At 39.5% G+C, this 19,310-nt stretch overlaps 1 protein-coding gene across 1 annotated transcript; it reads left to right on the plus strand.

Annotated features, from left to right (window-relative positions):
* The first annotated feature begins 736 nt into the window (after positions 1–736).
* On the plus strand, positions 737–18,543 carry DDX18 (DEAD-box helicase 18). Its single transcript, XM_003819127.4, has 14 exons — positions 737–1,035; positions 3,598–3,882; positions 5,800–5,943; positions 7,313–7,448; positions 7,801–7,901; positions 8,013–8,212; positions 8,298–8,412; positions 10,723–10,862; positions 11,092–11,253; positions 11,604–11,756; positions 12,426–12,539; positions 15,106–15,162; positions 15,446–15,623; positions 16,739–18,543. The coding sequence occupies exons 1-14, from the start codon at positions 951–953 to the stop codon at positions 16,879–16,881; spliced, it is 2,013 nt and encodes a 670-aa protein (XP_003819175.2). The 5' UTR covers positions 737–950; the 3' UTR covers positions 16,882–18,543.
* Positions 18,544–19,310: the final 767 nt, after the last annotated feature.

A 19,310-nucleotide genomic window follows, 5' to 3' on the forward strand; every position in this document is an offset into this window, starting at 1 on the left:
TATAAACCTCTTTTTCAAACTGCAGTCAACCTATTATTAATGTAGTAAAGTTAATTTAAATTCATAGGAATCAGTATTTTTAGTAAGCTAAAAAGAATAATTTAGGATGGAATGAATGGAATTGAAGGAAAAAGAGTGAAAAGCAAGAATATTATTTTGAGAAATGTTATATTTATGTGTGTATGTGTACCAAGTGACACAGAAATTGTATTTCTGAGGAGAGTGGCCAAACAAGTTTGGAAATGCATATATATAATTTAGTTCTATTCAGTTTCCCAAATACAGTTGTCCCTCAGTATCCACAAGGGATTGAGTCCAGGACCTTCTATGGATACCAATATCTTAGGATACTCAAAACCCTTATATACAATAGTGTAATATTTGCATTTATTTTACACACAACCTCCAGTATACTTTAAATCATTTCTAAATGACTTATAATACCTTATACAACCTAAATGCTATGAAAGTAGTTATCACACTGTATTATTTTTAATTGTTCTTTTTTAATGTTTTCAATGGGGGAGTTGGTTGAATCCACAGACAGAGAACCCAGGTACAGGGAGGGCCAACTCTAGTTCTGCACCCACAGAGGATAGGAACATAAAAATGCGGACTCCCTAAGGCCTCCTTCCCCTCCACGTTCTTTCTTCAGTCTTCCTCTAGAGGGAGCTCAAGTTAGCTTTAGCACAGTGTGAAGCCAGTGCAGCGTCTCGCTTCCACTTCTCCAGGGGGCGCTGCAAAGATTTTGGTCGCCAAAGGTATCACGGTGCGCGCGTCTGGAAGCATTTCCGCTCTGGAGAATTTTCGTTCCGCCGGGCGCCAGCGTTCCTGTGACGCGTTTCCTGTTGGCCGAGCTGCGCACGTGCGGCCGGAAGGGAAGTAACGTCAGCCTGAGAACTGAGTAGCTGTACTGTGTGGCGCCTTATTCTAGGCACTTGTTGGACAGAATGTCTCACCTGCCGATGAAACTCCTGCGTAAGAAGATCGAGAAGCGGAACCTCAAATTGCGGCAGCGGAACCTAAAGTTGCAGGGTGAGATGCGTTGACTCGCGGTGGCTCAGGAGTCCCACGCGCGAGCCCTGGCGCGTTCGGGCGGCCGGGGGCCCAGCTGCTCTGTGTAACGGAGGCAGCTTCCCCTGCAGCGTGTGTGGTTGGGGAGAGTGAAAAGGCAGCTTCCACTCGGGACCCGCGCTGCTGCCCACTGGTCGCGTGGCTCCAGCGCTGCTCCTGACTTTTCTGAGCAATCAGTGTCTTCTTACAACGTTAGAGCGGGAGGACTCCCCGTTCACTTCCAGGCTTACGACTAACCCTGCCTTTTGCATTTCCACCTTAGCTTTTGGTTCCCTCACCCCCTGCAAGTCGCACCTCATCTCATCCCTCATTTCCGGTTATGCTACATGAAACGTCTCATTTCCACCCACTTTTCACATCTATTTAATTCCCATATTTCTTTCCCCAAAAGCCCGTCTGGCTGTTTCCACAGAGCTTCTTTGATACTATTGCCTTCCTCTACCCACTTCCACACGCTCTCGTAGCACTTCCTCACAAGAGCTTCTACGTATTTGTGTCCTGCACAGTGACCTAAATGAAAAGGATTTTATCTGAATGTCACCTTTCTTACCTACCTCATTTGCAGTCCCAGTGTCCTGACAGTGGGGCCACAGATCTTGAAGTAATTGTGTTAACCTGTTGTCCAGGTTAAGATACAAACTCCCCGAGGGCAAGGTTGGAGGCACAGTGCCTTGCCCCAGTTGGTTTTCAACAGACATTAATTGAAAAAAAATTCTGCAGGAGGCAATAGGTTTGTGAATTTTAGGAATATGTTTTGAAATACTCTTGTATTTCTAATTCCTGTAGAATAATACTACAGCATTACTAACTACTTTTCAGCGCGTATGTAAGTAAATTTGAACAAAAGATGGTGTTTTATCTTTTTCAGTAAACAAACAGGGAACCTTTGGTAAGGACATTCTCAGGTACAGTCATGCATCGCATAACAGGAGAGGGGATACATTGTGAGAAATGTGTCATTAGGGGCTTTTGTCGTTTTGCGAACTTTATCTAGTTACACAAACCTAAATCTACTACACACCCAGGCTACATGATATAGCCTGTTGCTCCTAAGCTGTCATCCTGTACAGCATGTTACTGTACTATACTCAGAGAATTGTAACACAATGGTAAGTATATGTATGGCTAAATATATCTAAACATAGAAAAGGTACAGTAAAAAGACTATGACATGAGAGATTTAGAAAATGGTACCTCTGTATAGAGTACTTACCATGAATGGAGTTTGCAGGACTGGAAGTTACCCTGAGCGAGTCAGTGAGCGGTGAGTGACTGTGAAGGCCTAGAACATTACTGTACACTATAGACTTTATAAACACTGTACACTTGGGCTACACTGTTTAGTTTTTTAATACTTTTATTCTTAAATTAACCTTAGCCTGCTGTAACGTTTACCTTATAAACTTGTTAAATTTTAACCTTTTGACTTTAATAACACTTAGCTTACAACACAAGCACATTGTACATACAGCTGTACAAAAAGTTTCCTTTTGTCCTTATTCTATGTGATTTTTATTTTATTTTTTTTTCTTTTTAAGCTTTTTGTTAAAAATGTAAAGACACAGACACATTCAGTATCACTGTCTTCCGCTTCCACATCTTGTCCCACTGGAAGATCTTCAGGGGCAACAATAGGCATGGAGCTGTCATCTCGTATGATAACAGTGCCTTCTAAAATACCTGTCTCCCTGAGGCTCTTTTACAGTCAACTCTTATTTTTTTTTAATAAGTAAAAGGAGTAAACTCTAAAATAATGATTAAAAGTATAGTAAACACATAAACAAGTAACATAGTTTATTATCACGTATTATGTATTGTACATAATTATGTGTGCTGTACTTTATACGACTGGCATTACAGTAGATTTGTTTACACTAGCATCACTACAAACATGAGTAATATGTTGCACTATGACATTGCAGTTACTGATGGCACTAGGTGATAGGAATGAGCCACTGTATATGTTGTCCTTAATTCACAGAAATGTCACTGTGCACGCATTACTGTATTTGCATATGATAAATATTGGAGCAAATAAGTGGTCTTATCAACTGAATTTTCAACTCACTGCAGTCTAGAAGAGTTGGGGTTGAATGTTTTGAAGTGGTATGAAAGATAGTACTTGTGTGAATGAGTTGTAAATGTCTTTTTCAATATATCAGTTAATCATATGTTTATCAAATACTTATGTTTATTCTGTAACTGCCATTGTCTGACCTCATCTGTTTAAATATTTGACCTCATTGAAGTTTTCCTGTCCTAGACTCCTTAAAGTCAGATGTACGGTCTTTTGCAGTTAAGAAATCAATATAGCTTTCCCTTTTCCAGTATTTTTTCTTTAAGATAACTTACTTTCCCTATAAGGGAACACCATAAAACTATAAGTTGTTTTAATTACATGAAAGAGAAGAAAATCTAAATAATTTGTGTCAGGAAGCCGTGGAAGTTCTCATTTGGGATTTCAGTGTTTCTAAGTAAACTTCTCCTTCTTTGTCACAGTATATGTTCTGTTTATTTAAACAGGGGCCTCAAATCTGACCCTATCGGAAACTCAAAATGGAGATGTATCTGAAGAAACAATGGGAAGTAGAAAGGTTAAAAAATCAAAACAAAAGCCCATGAATGTGGGCTTATCAGAAACTCAAAATGGAGACGTGTCTCAAGAAGCAGTGGAAAATGTAAAAGTTAAAAAGTCTCCCCAGAAATCCACTTTATTAACCAATGGAGAAGCAGCAATGCAGTCTTCCAATTCAGAATCAAAAAAGAAAAAGAAGAAAAAGAGAAAAATGGTGAATGATGCTGAGCCTGGTAGGTATTTATTATCTTTGAACTTCAGCCATTTAGTTTTTCACAGACGGTTATTGTTCCTCTTTCTGTTACTATTGTGTGCACATGACATGAGAATTCCCTGTACTCACCAGTATGTTAGAGATTAGCCTGGTAGCTAATGGAAACATTTTATTGGCAGAAGCAGGGAGTCCATTTCAACTTTTCTCAAAATATTGAGGAATATATTTTTAATTTCACTAACCTTGAAGAAAACCTCACTCTCAGAAAAGACTCTCCTTAGAATTCTAGAAATTTTCTCTTCTTTTTAAGTTACCTTTTTTCCTGCTTGATTCTTCCCATTTTCCTTCCATAAATTCCTCCCTTTGAAAGGAGTATTAGTTACAAAGTATATAAAGTAGGAAACTTCTGAATAAATAGAACATTAATTTCCAAGTGCTAAGAATGGCAGGAGGAAAAGGAAGGAATGTTTTTTGAAGATGATGGAATTTCAGTAAGCTCGGATGAAAGAATGGACATTATAATTGAGATTTGTACAAGCAGAGATATCGAGGTAGGATAAGATAGGGGTCAGCAAACTATCCCTCCTTCTACCTGTTTTTGTAAATAAAGTTTTACTGGGTCATAGCAATGCCTATTTGGTTGTGTTTATGGCAACAGAGATCATATGACCTGCAAAGCCTAAAATATTTACTATCTGGCCCTTTGCGGAAAGTTTGCCAGCCCCTGAGTTGGAACATCCTATTCATGTATTTTACCTGAAATAAGGGTTTTATTTAGAAAGGAGCTTTGAACTTTTCCAAACATGCATTACTGTCTTCATGGTGCCTACACACAGAAGTCATTGTAATCCTGTTCTAAAATTATTGCCTTCACAATTCTTGTTTTGAGTATGCCCCAGGAAGTGGTATTATTTCTGCTCCCAAGCATTGAATCACAATGCTGGGCGTTTTAACCTTATGGGTTTTTTGTTTGTTTGTTTGTTTGTTTTTTTATGAGATGGGGTCTCACTGTGTTGTCCAAGCTGGCCTTGAACTCCTGGGCTCAAGTGATCCTCCCACCTCGGCTTCCCAAAGTGCTGGGATTACAGGCAGAAGCCACCACACCCAACCACCTTATGGGTACATTTTAAGAACTATTCCAGGGAAAACAAAATAAGCCATGGAGACCAGCTGAAGATATCTATGGCTTTTGAACATGTAGGTCCTACAAAGTTGACTCTTTCCTGGAAGGGTGCCCGTCAGGTACAGGGAGGAGACCAGTACTGAGCTACAGAGAGTCCTGGGTTGTGGTCTAAGTTCTTTTCAAACGTCACTAATTGCCGTATAGTTTTATATAAACACAGCGTGTGGTTAATCCATTTGACCCAGAGTCGAACATTGAAAAGAGAAGCGAGAGGTAGGACTGAAAAGGTAGTTGGGGCCACATGAAAGTCGTGAATGTAGAAATGAGGGTGGGAGGAAGCCCTGCCTTTCCTCCCACCCTCATCCCTGATAGCCAAGGCACAGTCCAGTGTATGTCAGCCAGGCAAGTGGGTTGTTGCCCTTCCATTACAGTCTCTCTCTAGTAACATGAAGAGCCTTTGATAGTGATTGGCGTGGGAAGAAAAATGACTACTTATAATGAGTTTTTAAGGATTATGTTAATCAGGCATGCTTTCTTTCCCCTCAGTGGAGTATGTGAAACTTACAATTGGTATGTTTATACTGTTTAGTTGAACAAAAGCCTAAAAGGTTTTGTCACCAAGTCTGTCCGTACCCTGGGTTTTTAAATACAACCAATCGTTTTTCACCAAACAGAATTCTTAACAAATTAATACAGAATATACTTAGCTTTGAAAATATACGTCTTTACATCAGAGATCTTCCGTTTGTTGATCTCATTTGGAATTCTATTTTAAAGAAAAATTTTTTCGGCTTTTGTCTTTTAAAACCAAAGATACGAAAAAAGCAAAAACTGAAAACAAAGGGAAATCTGAAGAAGAAAGTGCCGAGACTCCTAAAGAAACAGAAAATAATGTGGATAAGCCAGATAATGATGAAGATGAGAGTGAGGTGCCCAATCTGCCCCTGGGACTGACAGGTAACGTCCAGGAAGTTTTCTAGATGTAGCTTCTTTAAAATGTGCCTCTCTTAGAGGATTATAGGTTTGAAGGTTCAGTTGTGACTTTCAGTTTACCTGAAAAAAGTAACTATCAACAAGAAACTTTTTTTATATCTTTCTGCTGCTTTTTCTCTTTATCTTCTATTTTGTGGTGTTTTAGTTCTTTTTGTTCCCTGTTTTTTTCCTTTTGTTCATTCCTGACACCAAATATTTTATATGCACACTAACAGCTTCTAGGATTCCTTGGTTTGTCCTTTTCTAAGTCTCATTCTGTGCTGTAATAGGAAAATGATTGGCCCTGTACGAGGTTAACCTCCTTTGGCCTTTGTTCCTTTATAAAGTCGAGTTTAGGCTAGAATTCACTGCTCCTAACCAGATATGTCTAGGAGTTAACTTGAGTTGTTTATTTGGTTTGGGTTGGTTGGTTTGTTAAAATGTTGAGGCCCAACCCTAGACCTGCTTAATCCAAATTGCAAACGTTTTGGTAGTAGCTCTCGAGCAGGGAAATTCGCCCCCCAAGTAAGATGAGTAACTCATCCTGGTTTGCCCAGAACTTTAACAGTTTTAGCACTGAAAGTTCTGAATCCCAGGAACCTCCTCTGTCCCTAGCCTACTGAGAAGATTGGTCATCCTAAGCCTAGGAGACATTTTTGGTTCTCAGAGCTAGGAGCAGTCTGCTGGGATCTGGTGAGTAGAGGTCAGAAACACTGCATAATATCTTATAATGCATAGGACAGTGTTTCACAGCAAAGAATTATTCAGCCCAGATGTCAGCAATGCCAAGGTCAAGACTGATTGGTTTACACCCTGGGCATGTGGAGTATGGGGAACCCCCAGGTGATTTTGATGCCTTCTGCCGAACCACCACTGTACTACTTGATACGTAGGCTCAGCCTAACATTCTGTGGCTGTATCTGACTCTTCTGTGTCTTGTTGGAGTGAGATTAACAGGTTTTTTTTTTTATTATTGACTTCACACTCAGTTTTTATTAATGCTCAATGTTTTCACTTTTATATCAGATTTCTTAAACATTTCATTTATCTCTGGACTCTCATTATTTCCCTTGTTTTGGTATTTTTATTTTATATAAATTCCTTGGTTATACCTCCTCTCCACCCCTTGTTTTGTTATAGTATGGGCTCTGGACTATAACTCACACAGCCGTTAACAGTGGAGAAACTTGAAAGATATAGGGTCTTTTTCTTGATATTATCACATATGAATAATTAAGGTTTAGCCTTTTCTTACTGCGGGAAGCTTTTCTAAGCAAAATAGATTTAGGCAACTGTAGCAATACTTTTTTAAAAAAAAGATAAATTTGCTAATGATAAATTGTCTTCTGTTTAGGAGCTTTTGAGGATACTTCGTTTGCTTCTCTATGTAATCTTGTCAATGAAAACACTCTGAAGGCAATAAAAGAAATGGGTTTTACAAACATGACTGAAATTCAGCATAAAAGTATCAGACCACTTCTGGAAGGCAGGTATGATTAACATTGAAGCTTAGATATTGGCATCTATTTTTAGAACTAGTAGATGATAAAGAACATACCAGTATATTCTGTTGATTTTGTACTATATGTTGGGTCATTTATCCAGCATACATTAAAGGCTTTAAGTTAATTACTGATGTTTGAAGGAAAGTGTTCAAAAGGTGTTCACTTCCGTTGTAGCACAGTTCTGACTTATGATTTCGGTATATAACCCAGGTGATCAATTTCAGCGCTGTAGACGTTTCTTGTTCATGTTCTAGCCTTAGTGCCTAAGGTGTGTGTATGTAGTACGTCGTAAATGAGTAGGCTAAATGTGTTTCTCCTTTCCCTTTTCAATATTTAGGGATCTTCTAGCAGCTGCAAAAACAGGCAGTGGTAAAACCCTGGCTTTTCTCATCCCTGCAGTTGAACTCATTGTTAAGTTAAGGTTCATGCCCAGGAATGGTAAGCGTTCACCTGCTTGTTTGTGCCATTATTTCACTAGAGGTTTATTGTAGCTGTTACGGACTCAGTGGTAACAACCACATTTAGACTTTTACCATATATCATTTTTAGGAACAGGAGTCCTTATTCTCTCACCTACTAGAGAACTAGCCATGCAAACTTTTGGTGTTCTTAAGGAGCTGATGACTCACCACGTGCATACCTATGGCTTGATAATGGGTGGCAGTAACAGATCTGCTGAAGCACAGAAACTTGCTAATGGGATCAACATCATTGTGGCCACACCAGGCCGTCTGCTGGACCATATGCAGGTAAGAGATGTAGTGCTTGTCTCATTGTCTTGTATGAAACATACACTGACAACTAATGGTTGTTCTTTGTCCTTTGTTTTGTTAGAATACCCCAGGATTTATGTATAAAAACCTGCAGTGTCTGGTTATTGATGAAGCTGATCGTATCTTGGATGTGGGGTTTGAAGAGGAATTAAAGCAAATTATTAAACTTTTGCCAAGTAAGTAGGTAGCATCTGCATTTGGTTTGCAAAGTATCTGTTGGACGTAGATAAGAGTTGTTCCTATAGAAAAACTGTACTAATGCCAGAACTTTACCATAGCCAAGTGAGGTAGTTGTGCCAATTAACCCGAAAGGTAATTTGGAATACAAGCATCAAATGTATTATAACTTGATATAATAGTTTTGCTGTTTTAGAAGTTATAATGCACGTTAAGCAGTCTTCACATAGGTCCTATCCTCCACCTCTTGCCCATTCTTACCTCATCTAACATCCCCCAAGAAGCCGCAGATTTGTTGCCTTACTTGTACATACCTTGGTTATAGTACTTGCAACATTATGAACTGGTTATAACTAAGACCATGGTTTCCTTCATTATATAATTTATTTTTAAAAGCTTTGTCAAAGTATAATTGACATAATTATATGTACCCATTTATAATGTACAATTTGATGTTCTTTGATTTGTTTACCACTGTGACATCATCACTGCAATCAAGAAAATGAACATGTCCATCACACTCAAAGGTTTCCTCCTGCCCCTTTTCAGTTTCTCCCTCCCACCCCTCCTTACACTTATACCTTGTCCCCAAGTGAGTATTGATCTGTTTTCTGCTGCTAGATTGGGTTACATTTTCTGGAAATAAAGTTGCTGTGAACAGTCATCTACAACTCTTTGTAGAGGCATATATCTCCTTTTCTTTTAAGTAAACCTAGGAATGTCCTAGTTGGTATATGCTTAGCGTGTGTTTAACTTTTTAAAAAACTGCCAGATGTTTTCCAAAGCGGCTGTACCATTTAACATTCCTATGAGCAGTGTATGAAAGTTCCAGTTCCTCCTATTAAGTCTTGACCATCAGGTAATGTTAGCCCCAAGTTTGTTCTCTTTTAAAGTTGTGGTATTCTTGTCCTTTGCTTTTCTATATAAATTTTAGAATTGGTTTGTCAGTTTCTCCCCCTTCCCTCTAAAAAAGTCTCGGATCTGGATTGAGATTTTATTGAATAGAGATTATTGGAGGAAGACAATATTGAGTCATGTAACCCATAATAAGGTATATCTCCATGTATTCGATATTTTCTCTATCATATTTAGGGGGGTTCGGGATACAGGTTTATTCACATCTTTTGTCAGATTTATCCCTGAGTATTTCATTAAAATTTCAAATTCCAATTGCTCGTTGCTTTAATATATACATATATACACACACACATATACACACATATATATACACACACAGTTGAATTTTATATTGATCTTGTATTTAGCAAGACAGTTAATCCTGTACCGAATGATTATTCAGTATGACTTTCCAGATGACTGTAGCCTTTTGGATTTTCTATATAGGCAATCATGTGCAGATAAAGACAGTTTCACCTCTTTATTTAATTTTTTTTTCCTGCCTGATTGCCCTGGCCAGAACCTCCAGTATGGTGCTGAATAGAAGTGGTGAGAGCAGACATCCTTGTCTTGGTTCTGATCTTAGGGGAAAGCATTCAGTCTTTTACCATTAACTACATATGAAGTTAGCTGCAGGTTTTATATAGATGCCTTTTATCAGATTGAGGAAGATCCCTTCTGTTCCTAGTTTGCTGAGGATTTTTAATCAGAAATAGATGATCAAATGTTTTTTTTCTGTCTGCTGAAATAATCATGTTTTTTCTTTAGTTAACATAGTGAATTGTATTGGTTGATTTTTCAAATGTTGAACCAACCTGCATTTCTAGAATAAACCTGATCCATTTCTAGAATAAACATAAGCCATTATTCTTTTTATATATTGCTGAATTCACTTTACTAAAATTCTATTTCAAATTTTGTATATGTGCTCACGAATTGTATTGGTCCATAGTTTTCTTGTCATGTCAGGTTTTTGTATAGTGTAATGACTGACTTCGAAGAATGAGTTGACATGTAAGCCCTCTCTTTAATTTATTGGAGAGTTTGTGAATAATTGATTTTTTTTCTTAAATGTTCAGTAGAATTCACCAATGGAATCCATTTGGGCCTGGAATTTTCTTTACATGAAGGTTATAACTAAAATTTCTTTAGTAGATATAAGGCTATTTAAAGTTTTCCTATTTTCTTCAGTTGTTTGTCTTTGAAGGAGTTTGTCCATTTCATCTAAGTCCTCAAATTTATAGACCTAGTGTTTCATGATATACCCTTTTTACCTTTTGTAATATTTGTAGAATCTGTAGAGACATCATATCTCCCATTTCTGATATCTCTACCTAGAATATTTGTAGTTGTGAGGCAATTGTAAAGATTCCCTAAAAGATTGGGGTTATTTTTGTATGTATCTGTTTCAGCACGTAGACAGACTATGCTCTTTTCTGCCACCCAAACTCGAAAAGTTGAAGACCTGGCAAGGATTTCTCTGAAAAAGGAGCCATTGTATGTTGGCGTTGATGATGATAAAGCGAATGCAACAGTGGATGGTCTTGAACAGGTACTTTTTATCAATAACTGAAAACTATAGGGATCTTACTTGGTGTTTTTATGTAATTGTTGGAAGGATCATTCAGAAAGTGAATGGGTTAATGAACTTTTAAAATGCTGTAGGTGAGGCATGACAGTTTACACACTGTTTATCAGTGCTGTTGATCAAATTACACAAGTTAGGAAATGGAAAATGTCCACTTGGTTCATTTGTATCTGTCTGCTTAAATGCTTTCTAGGGATATGTTGTTTGTCCTTCTGAAAAGAGATTCCTTCTGCTCTTTACATTCCTTAAGAAGAACCGAAAGAAGAAGCTTATGGTCTTCTTTTCATCTTGTATGTCTGTGAAATACCACTATGAGTTGCTGAACTACATTGATTTGCCCGTCTTGGCCATTCATGTAAGTGATGATGATGAGCTCATTGAAAACAGGGTATGCTTATTAAATCCTATAGATTGTAGGATTGGAGGTATTGCCCTCTCCTGGAAACATTGTTCTGAGTAGTTTGATCACCACTAGATGATGGATCCTGTGTAGGGTAGCGCTGCTGGGTGTGGAGGGGTATGAGGACTTTCGAAGAGTGCAAGACACCATCCTCCTTGAGGGGCTTGCAGAACAGTTGGGGAAATAGGACATAGGCCAAGGGATGAGCTTGAAATAAAGTAGGGTAACAGTTCCACAATTTGGGGGTTCTACTGCTAGTCTTCCTCAAGATTCCAGCTCTAATGGATGTTTTTATTTAATTCTAGGGAAAGCAAAAGCAAAATAAGCGTACAACCACATTCTTCCAGTTCTGCAATGCAGATTCGGGAACACTATTGTGTACGGATGTGGCAGCGAGAGGACTAGACATTCCTGAAGTCGACTGGATTGTTCAGTATGACCCTCCGGATGACCCTAAGGTAACTGGCATCTTTGGAATATCTTCAGAATGACTCTGCATTAAAAGTTCACTTATTCTCCCAGTTCCCTGACGGAAACTGCATTCCACATTCAAGGTAAAGATCCCTACTATACAGTGACTGCAGTATTTCTCTGGTATTGATAAGTATTTAAGGCTTTTCAGGGCTCAAACGGGCTGTGCAAGAGGATTGAAAAGGATCAGTGGGACTTAAGTTATGAAAATGAGATCCTTGGAATGATCTCTTAAGAACAGCAGATGCCTGAAGGAAATAAAATTGCTTAAGGAAGTAGATAAACTTCTGTAGTATATGTGGTAGAATAAGCTTCATTGAGAAGTATTTTCAACAAACACTGGATTAAAGCCGTTTTGATGATGAAGCACACATAATACTCATTTTATTAGATCACTGTTAATGCAAACATCATGTCCAGCCTTTTTTTTTTTTTTTTTTTTTTTTTTTTGGGCCTCAATCATTGGCCTATTGGGGGTGATGTGCACAGAGCGATTGCTGGCCCAGCTTTGTGGGGGTGTGGTGAAGGTGTGTGTGGCCCAGCACCGTGGGACTACACCATCTCAGTACAGACATGCACATACTCAGGATGCAGATACGCAAATGGGCTCATGTGGAAGTCACTGCGTTAACTCAGGTTTTCTTTCTCCACCAAAGGAATATATTCATCGTGTGGGTAGAACAGCCAGAGGCCTAAATGGGAGAGGGCATGCCTTGCTCATTTTGCGCCCAGAAGAATTGGGTTTTCTTCGCTACTTGAAACAATCCAAGGTAAAGATCTGTACTTGGAGAAAGATTTCTCTCGGTGTAGGAATTGTTAGCAAGCAACATTTCTACATGTGTCAGAGGAGTCTCGAGTCTGGCCAGTGCTATTACAACCATTCTTATGGCAATTAAGCAAGTAAGGTTTTATGTACTTCTAGCCCAAGAAGTGAGCACAGAAGGAACTGCCCACATGGCTCGGCTTTCTAGCTCTGTTACCCAGCAACACCTCTGTGTCCCAGCCTCTCCTTTCCTGTTCCCTCCAGCCCTCTTTGAAACCTTCTCCACTCCTTTGAAGCTCCCTCACACCTAGTCATCTCTGCTTCTGCTCCCCTTCTTTCCTCTTACTTCATGTGAAGCAGTGGGGAATCCTTGTTCGCTCTAGCCTCTGCCTCCTCCCCTGCCCTCTGTCTCCTATTCATCAACTCTTGGCCTACAGTCTCTTCCTTGCGGTTGGCGCTTTACCATCTCAAATTTCTCACTGTAAAAAAGTAACTTCAACCTTAAACCTATTCTTCTACCCCTGCCTGCAGGAGGTACTGTCTGTTGCCTTTCCTCAGTCAGCCTTACTGGTAAAATGGCTTATATTCTTGCCAGTTACCTCCCTCTCAGTCCCTAACCAGCCGAATTTGGCTTTAGCTTTCTACTATCACACCAGAATTGAATCCATCAGAACCCTAAGTGGCCTCTTCATTGCTAGGCCATGTGGGGGATGCATATCAGGCCTTCTCCTGCCTGACATTTACATCCTCATTGGCCTTTCTGGCATAGTCTTGCTGATAGGCTTCCTCTACCCTGTAACTGCAGGCAGTTCCCTGAAATTGCTCTACAGCTTTTGCACACTTTGTCCAGAATGCTTGGTTTCAGCTCGCCTCTGTCTTTGCTGGGAAGCCATCGCTGATCTCCTGCCTCCTTGTTCCCACAGCACAGGTGCTCATCAGGTTGACATTTCTTTCTTTCTTTCTTTTTTTATTATTATTACACTTTAAGTTCTAGGGTACATGTGCACCATGTGCAGGTTTGTTACATATGTATTCATGTGCCATGTTGGTGTGCTGCACCCATAAACTCGTCATATACGTTAGGTATATCTCCTAATGCTATCCCTCCCCCCTCCCCCGACCCCACGACAGGCCCCGGTGTGTGATATTCACCACCCTGTGTCCAAGTGTTCTCATTGTTCATTTCCCACCTGTGAGTGAGAACATGCGGTGTTTGGTTTTCTGTCCTTGCAATAGTTTGCTCAGAATGATGGTTTCCAGCGTCATCCATGTCCCTACAAAGGACATGAACTCATCCTTTTTTATGGCTGCATAGTATTCCATGGTGTATATGTGCCACATTTTCTTAATCCAGTCTGTCATTGATGGGCATTTGGGTTGGTTCCAAGTCTTTGTTATTGTGAATAAACCTACGTGTGCATGTGTCTTTATAGCAGCATGATTTATAATCCTTTGGGTATATACCCAGTAATGGGATGGCTGGGTCAAATGGTATTTCTAGGTCTAGATCCTTGAGGAATCGTCACACTGTCTTCCACAATGGATGAACTAGTTTACAGTCCCACCAACAGTGTAAAAGTGTTCCTGTTTCTCCACATCTCCTCCAGCACCTGTTGTTTCCTGACTTTTTAATGATCGCCATTTTAACTGGTGTGAGATGGTATCTCATTGTGATTTTGATTTGGATTTCTCTGATGGCCAGTGATGATGAGCATTTTTTCATGTCTGTTGGCTGCATAAATGTCTTCTTTTGAGAAGTGTGTGTTCATATCCTTCGCCCACTTTTTGATTGGGTTGTTTGATTTTTTCTTGTAAATTTGTTTAAGTTCTTAGTAGATTCTGGGTATTAGTCCTAGCCAAAATTGACAAATGGGATCTAATTAAAGAGCTTCTGCACAGCAAAAGAAACTACCATCAGAGTGAACAGGCAACCTACAGAATGGGAGAAAATTTTTGCAATCTACCTATCTGACAAAGGGCTAATATCCAGAATCTACAGGTTGACATTTCATTACTTATCTTTCTCCCCCTCAAGACGGCAAGCTCTCTGAGGGCAGAGTCCATGAGTTAGGCACCTATTTTCTCTCTAGCACCTGGCACAGGCCTGTTGCTTTTCTAGTTATCTAATGAGTGATAACTGATGGCAGATCCATCCTGTAGGAGTTTGTGGTCATCATGGCCTCCAGTGTCACAAGCCTCAATACAGGACTGTGGGGGTATTAGGGTCCCTCTTCTGACATGGAGAAAAGGGGCTGATGGCCCTTCTGACTAGAAGCTTCAAGCTGATTCATGGTTGCAAATAGTCAGGATTATAGAGATTCTTACAGAAAAGTGCTTTACTGACTGTGTCCCTATCCAGTTCCTTGCCTTTCAGAAAGAAAGAAGTGCAGATTGCCTAACTCAGCAGAGCAAAGATGTAACTTTCCCATCAACATTGGGAGACTAGAAAAAGCAGATTTTCCTTTCTGTCCTGAGGGAATTTCATAGGCCGGTTCATCCTTCCCTGTCTTCAGTACCCAGTATCGGAATGCTGATCATCCTGCTTTACTAATCTTAATACTTTTGATTTCTAGGTTCCATTAAGTGAGTTTGACTTTTCCTGGTCTAAGATTTCTGACATTCAGTCTCAGGTATGTGCTTTTTAAACGTTTGTGAGTAAACAGGAACCTTGTCCCAGCACTCTGTTTGTAGTGATTCACTGGGCAATCACTGTCCTTTGAAGTCTACCCTGTCCTAAAGTTAGGATCAGGCTGTGTGGTGTATAAGGTTTCTTGCTATTCTAGTTATCACCACTCTGTGCCCTCTTTAAATGTTTTCCATGGAGTGGCTTTGCTCTAGGATATTTAAAATCTGGTGTTTTGGAGGTTTTTGTTTGTTTTTGTTTATTAAAACCAGTGTTTCTTTCTATTTCAGCTTGAGAAATTGATTGAAAAGAATTACTTTCTTCATAAGTCAGCCCAGGAAGCATATAAGTCATACATACGAGCCTATGATTCCCATTCTCTGAAACAGATCTTTAATGTTAATAACCTAAATTTGCCTCAGGTTGCTCTGTCATTTGGTTTCAAGGTGCCTCCCTTCGTTGATCTGAGTATCCTTTTCTTTAATGAAGTTATCCTGTGACTGAGGAACAAAAGCTTGACAGAGGGGCATTTGGGGCTTTGCAGTGGATTGGTATGTGTTCTGGCTCAGACTGGAGGCTCCAGTGTTCACCCTGGTCGATGTCTGCTTGTCTGTGCTAGCACAGGACATAGAGGTTGGATGGGGTAAGCAGGGCTTAATCATTAGGATGGGGTTACAGGGACAAGGCAGCTTATGCCTTGAGCCTTCAAAAGACAAAGAAATTTGACTGTCAAGGAGAGACAGAGACAGTTGTGTGTTCCAGGCAGAAACACAGGTTAAAAAAATGAAAACTTCAGTGTTTGCTGAGGCTGCACTGTGCAGGGTACTTAGGTGAATGGGGTGTTTTGAAGCTAAAGACAGGATGGGACCTTTCAAGGAGTTTTAATCATCTTAGAACCCCTGAAGGATTTTATGCAAGAAAGTGGCAAGTTCAGCAAAAGAAAATAAAACTTAGGTGTTGCTTAAGATAAAAGGCAGGAGTACTTCCAGTTGCTTCAGTTGTGATTTATAATTTGTGCCTTTCAGAAGAAGAAACTGAGCAGCTGAAATGAGGCCTGTGCTTCAGTGCCATAGGGGTAACTTCTGAGGGAACTAGAGGACCAAATTTTGGGTCACCATCCCCATTGTAAGCATTGAGTAAATGTCAGCTGAAATGAATGTATGTCGAGTCCTGTGGAAGGAAGAGCAGCTCCTTCACTTAGGCATTCCTAAATCAATTCCGAAGAGAAATGATAGTCATTTGTTTTGACACAGGAGGTGTTTTTTTCATGTGCTCCTACCAACTTCCTGATTAAACTCATAAATCCTTATTCACTGTCATGAATTTCATTGTGTGGAAGAAATAATTAATATGACTATTACACACCGAAGTTTAAAATCATACCTGCTAATTTAAGTCCACAGTCACGTGGCCACTCCTGATTTTCTGGAAATGTATTGCATAGGCTTATGTTCCCACATTTTCATTGTTGAGAATGGGGTTGTGGAGGAACAGTAGTGTTCATGCTGGTTTTTTTCTCTGTGTAGATGTTAGATTGGAGTTCATTATCTTTTTTGCTTGATTTCCTTAATGTTTGCCTCCAGACGTCAACAGTAATGAAGGCAAGCAGAAAAAGCGAGGAGGTGGTGGTGGATTTGGCTACCAGAAAACCAAGAAAGTTGAGAAATCCAAAATCTTTAAACACATTAGCAAGAAATCATCCGACAGCAGGCAGTTCTCTCACTGAACACATGCCTTCCTTTCATCTTGAATAACTTTGTCCTAAAATGAATTTTTTTCCCCCTTGATTTAACAGGATTTTTGTAGACTTTAGAATTTGGACTTACCTAACAAGAGTATAAATTGACTTGGGTTGCAAGCACTGAGCACTGTTACTTCTATCAAGTCTCTCTTTTATTTCTGGGTTATAAAACAGGCTTTAAGTTTCTTGGTTGCCCAAGGGCAGAGCAAGGAATATCTGGTGTTTCTTGTGATGATAATATTTTAATTTTAAATATCCCTCCCTCATACAAGTGTATGTTACCATTTTAATATAATTCTTTTTGTACCTTTCCTTCTTGTTTTGTGAAGATTTTTGTGGCATGGATTGCTGTGCTCACTGCTGTAAAAGGTGACCTAGTGTACTGGGCAGCTGGTGGCGGTGCAGAAAAGAGTCTCAGGTTATTTTTTGTTTTTAGTTATTTCTTGGACCTTGACAGTATCTAATGACTCCTCCTGAAAATGCTGCAGTATAAAAGAGCAAAGAGCTTTGGGAAATACCTAAGAAGCATCTTAAGATTAGGGTGACATTGCTTTTATAGATTCTTGATTTTAAAGCAACAGGCCTTTCTCAGGTGTTGCATTTTTTGGAGCAAAAACTATGGGTTGTAATTTGAATAAAGTGTCACTAAGCAGTTATAACGTTTGATGGCTGGGGGGTAGGAAGAGGATGGAATTGAGATGTTTGAGCCTCATTTACATCAATAGAGGTGTAATGTACTGCATTTCTTCATTTGGTAACATAACAAAGACTTTAAAAACACACATACAAAGAACGATGATGCTCCTCATTAAGATTTGTTTAATTCAAGGTGGTTTGGATTTGGTAAGCCTTTGCACTCTGTAGAGTACTTAGAAGACAAGGGCAACTTACTTGGAGTTAGAGCCAAGCTGTCAGACGGTGCCCAGCACACATTAATGTTAGCTTCTTTCTGAGAAAAAAATACCTCTTCCAGGCCCTGAAACAAAAAATACATTTGCTGTGAAGATTGAAAATGAACAAAGTTAGAAAAAAAAACAGCAAAATCAGTGATTTAGTCAGATGAGTTTTTCGTTGTAGGAGCACTTGATTTCTAGTGTGTTTTGTACAGTATATAACTACAAGATAGTACATTTTGTAGCAGTTCAAAGCCAAAGTTGCTAGCATCATTTTGCTGTTGTGCCAGTTAATCATAGGATCCCATTAAATAAGTGTGCTAACATCGAATATAGAGAACACTGGTAAAGAACATTCCAGTAGGAAAAGAAAAGAACAATCTTCCATTTCTGGGCTTGGCCACCATCACCCTGGTCGGACCTGTCCTGGACTTCCAGCCTTGACTGCTGAGCTCCTGGCTTAGCTTCTTGAGTTCCTAATTCCTGGTGTTTAATAATTCTCTCCACGATCATGTTTTTCTGATTTTTTTTTTCAGAAATAATGTTTTTTAAAAGACAAAAACAAAGGGAAGAATATTTAATTACTGGGCAGAAGTAAATACTGTTGGTATTTTGTACATAATCTAATTTTTATATGCATGTTCATGCTTTTTAATTTTTTTATCAAAAATTAAGTCATCTACCTACTACTTGTAACCAGCTTGTTTCATAACATGTTATTTTCCTGTGTCATTAAATAATTACTTCAATGTTGTATTTCGTTTATGGATGCTTTGTTGACCCTTGTTTGGTCTGCCAGGATTTAGGTTCAAGATACCTACTTGAATGTGCCAAACTGGCTGTCCCTATCTCAGTATGTCTTGTGCTCAGTAGTCTTGAGATTGTTTACCTCTAGTATGAGTCAGTCTCTAGAGGTTTTGTGAGAAAAGCATATAAACAAAGTGGACAGGGTTGGCCCTGCTGTATGAGAACTTACTTCAGGTCCATTAGCAGCCTCATGTATGATCTCCATTACCTGTAGTCACAATAAGATACTTTGAGAGGCCACATTTACATGACTTTTATTACAGTATATTGTAATTGTTTTATGTTAATCTCAGTGTGCTAATTTATAAACTAAACTTTGTCACAGGTAATGTATAGGAAAGAACAGAGAGAGGGTTCAGTGTTGTCCACAGTTTCAGACATCCACTGGGGATCCAGGAATGTATCCCTGGAGGATAAGGGGGAACTACCGTATTCGCTGGGTGCTGTTTGTGATTGTAGTGGCAGGATGGTCCAGGCTAGGGACAAGAGACAACCAGACTTGACCAGCCTGGCCAGATTCAGATATGAAGGAGCCAGTTACTGGTATCACATACAGTGAGTGAAAGCAGCACCATCTGCAAGGCTCGTGCACAGTAAGAGCTTCATTTGGTGGCAAATGTGGGCGTTTGACAGGTGGAATTAGGTGGCTGCAGCCATGAAGGTTCGAAGGCAGAATGTGAGGTGGGGGAGCCAAGCACATCACTACATGCAGAT

This window comes from Pan paniscus, chromosome 13 (assembly GCF_029289425.2).
Source record: "Pan paniscus chromosome 13, NHGRI_mPanPan1-v2.0_pri, whole genome shotgun sequence".
Lineage (NCBI taxonomy): Eukaryota > Metazoa > Chordata > Mammalia > Primates > Hominidae > Pan > Pan paniscus.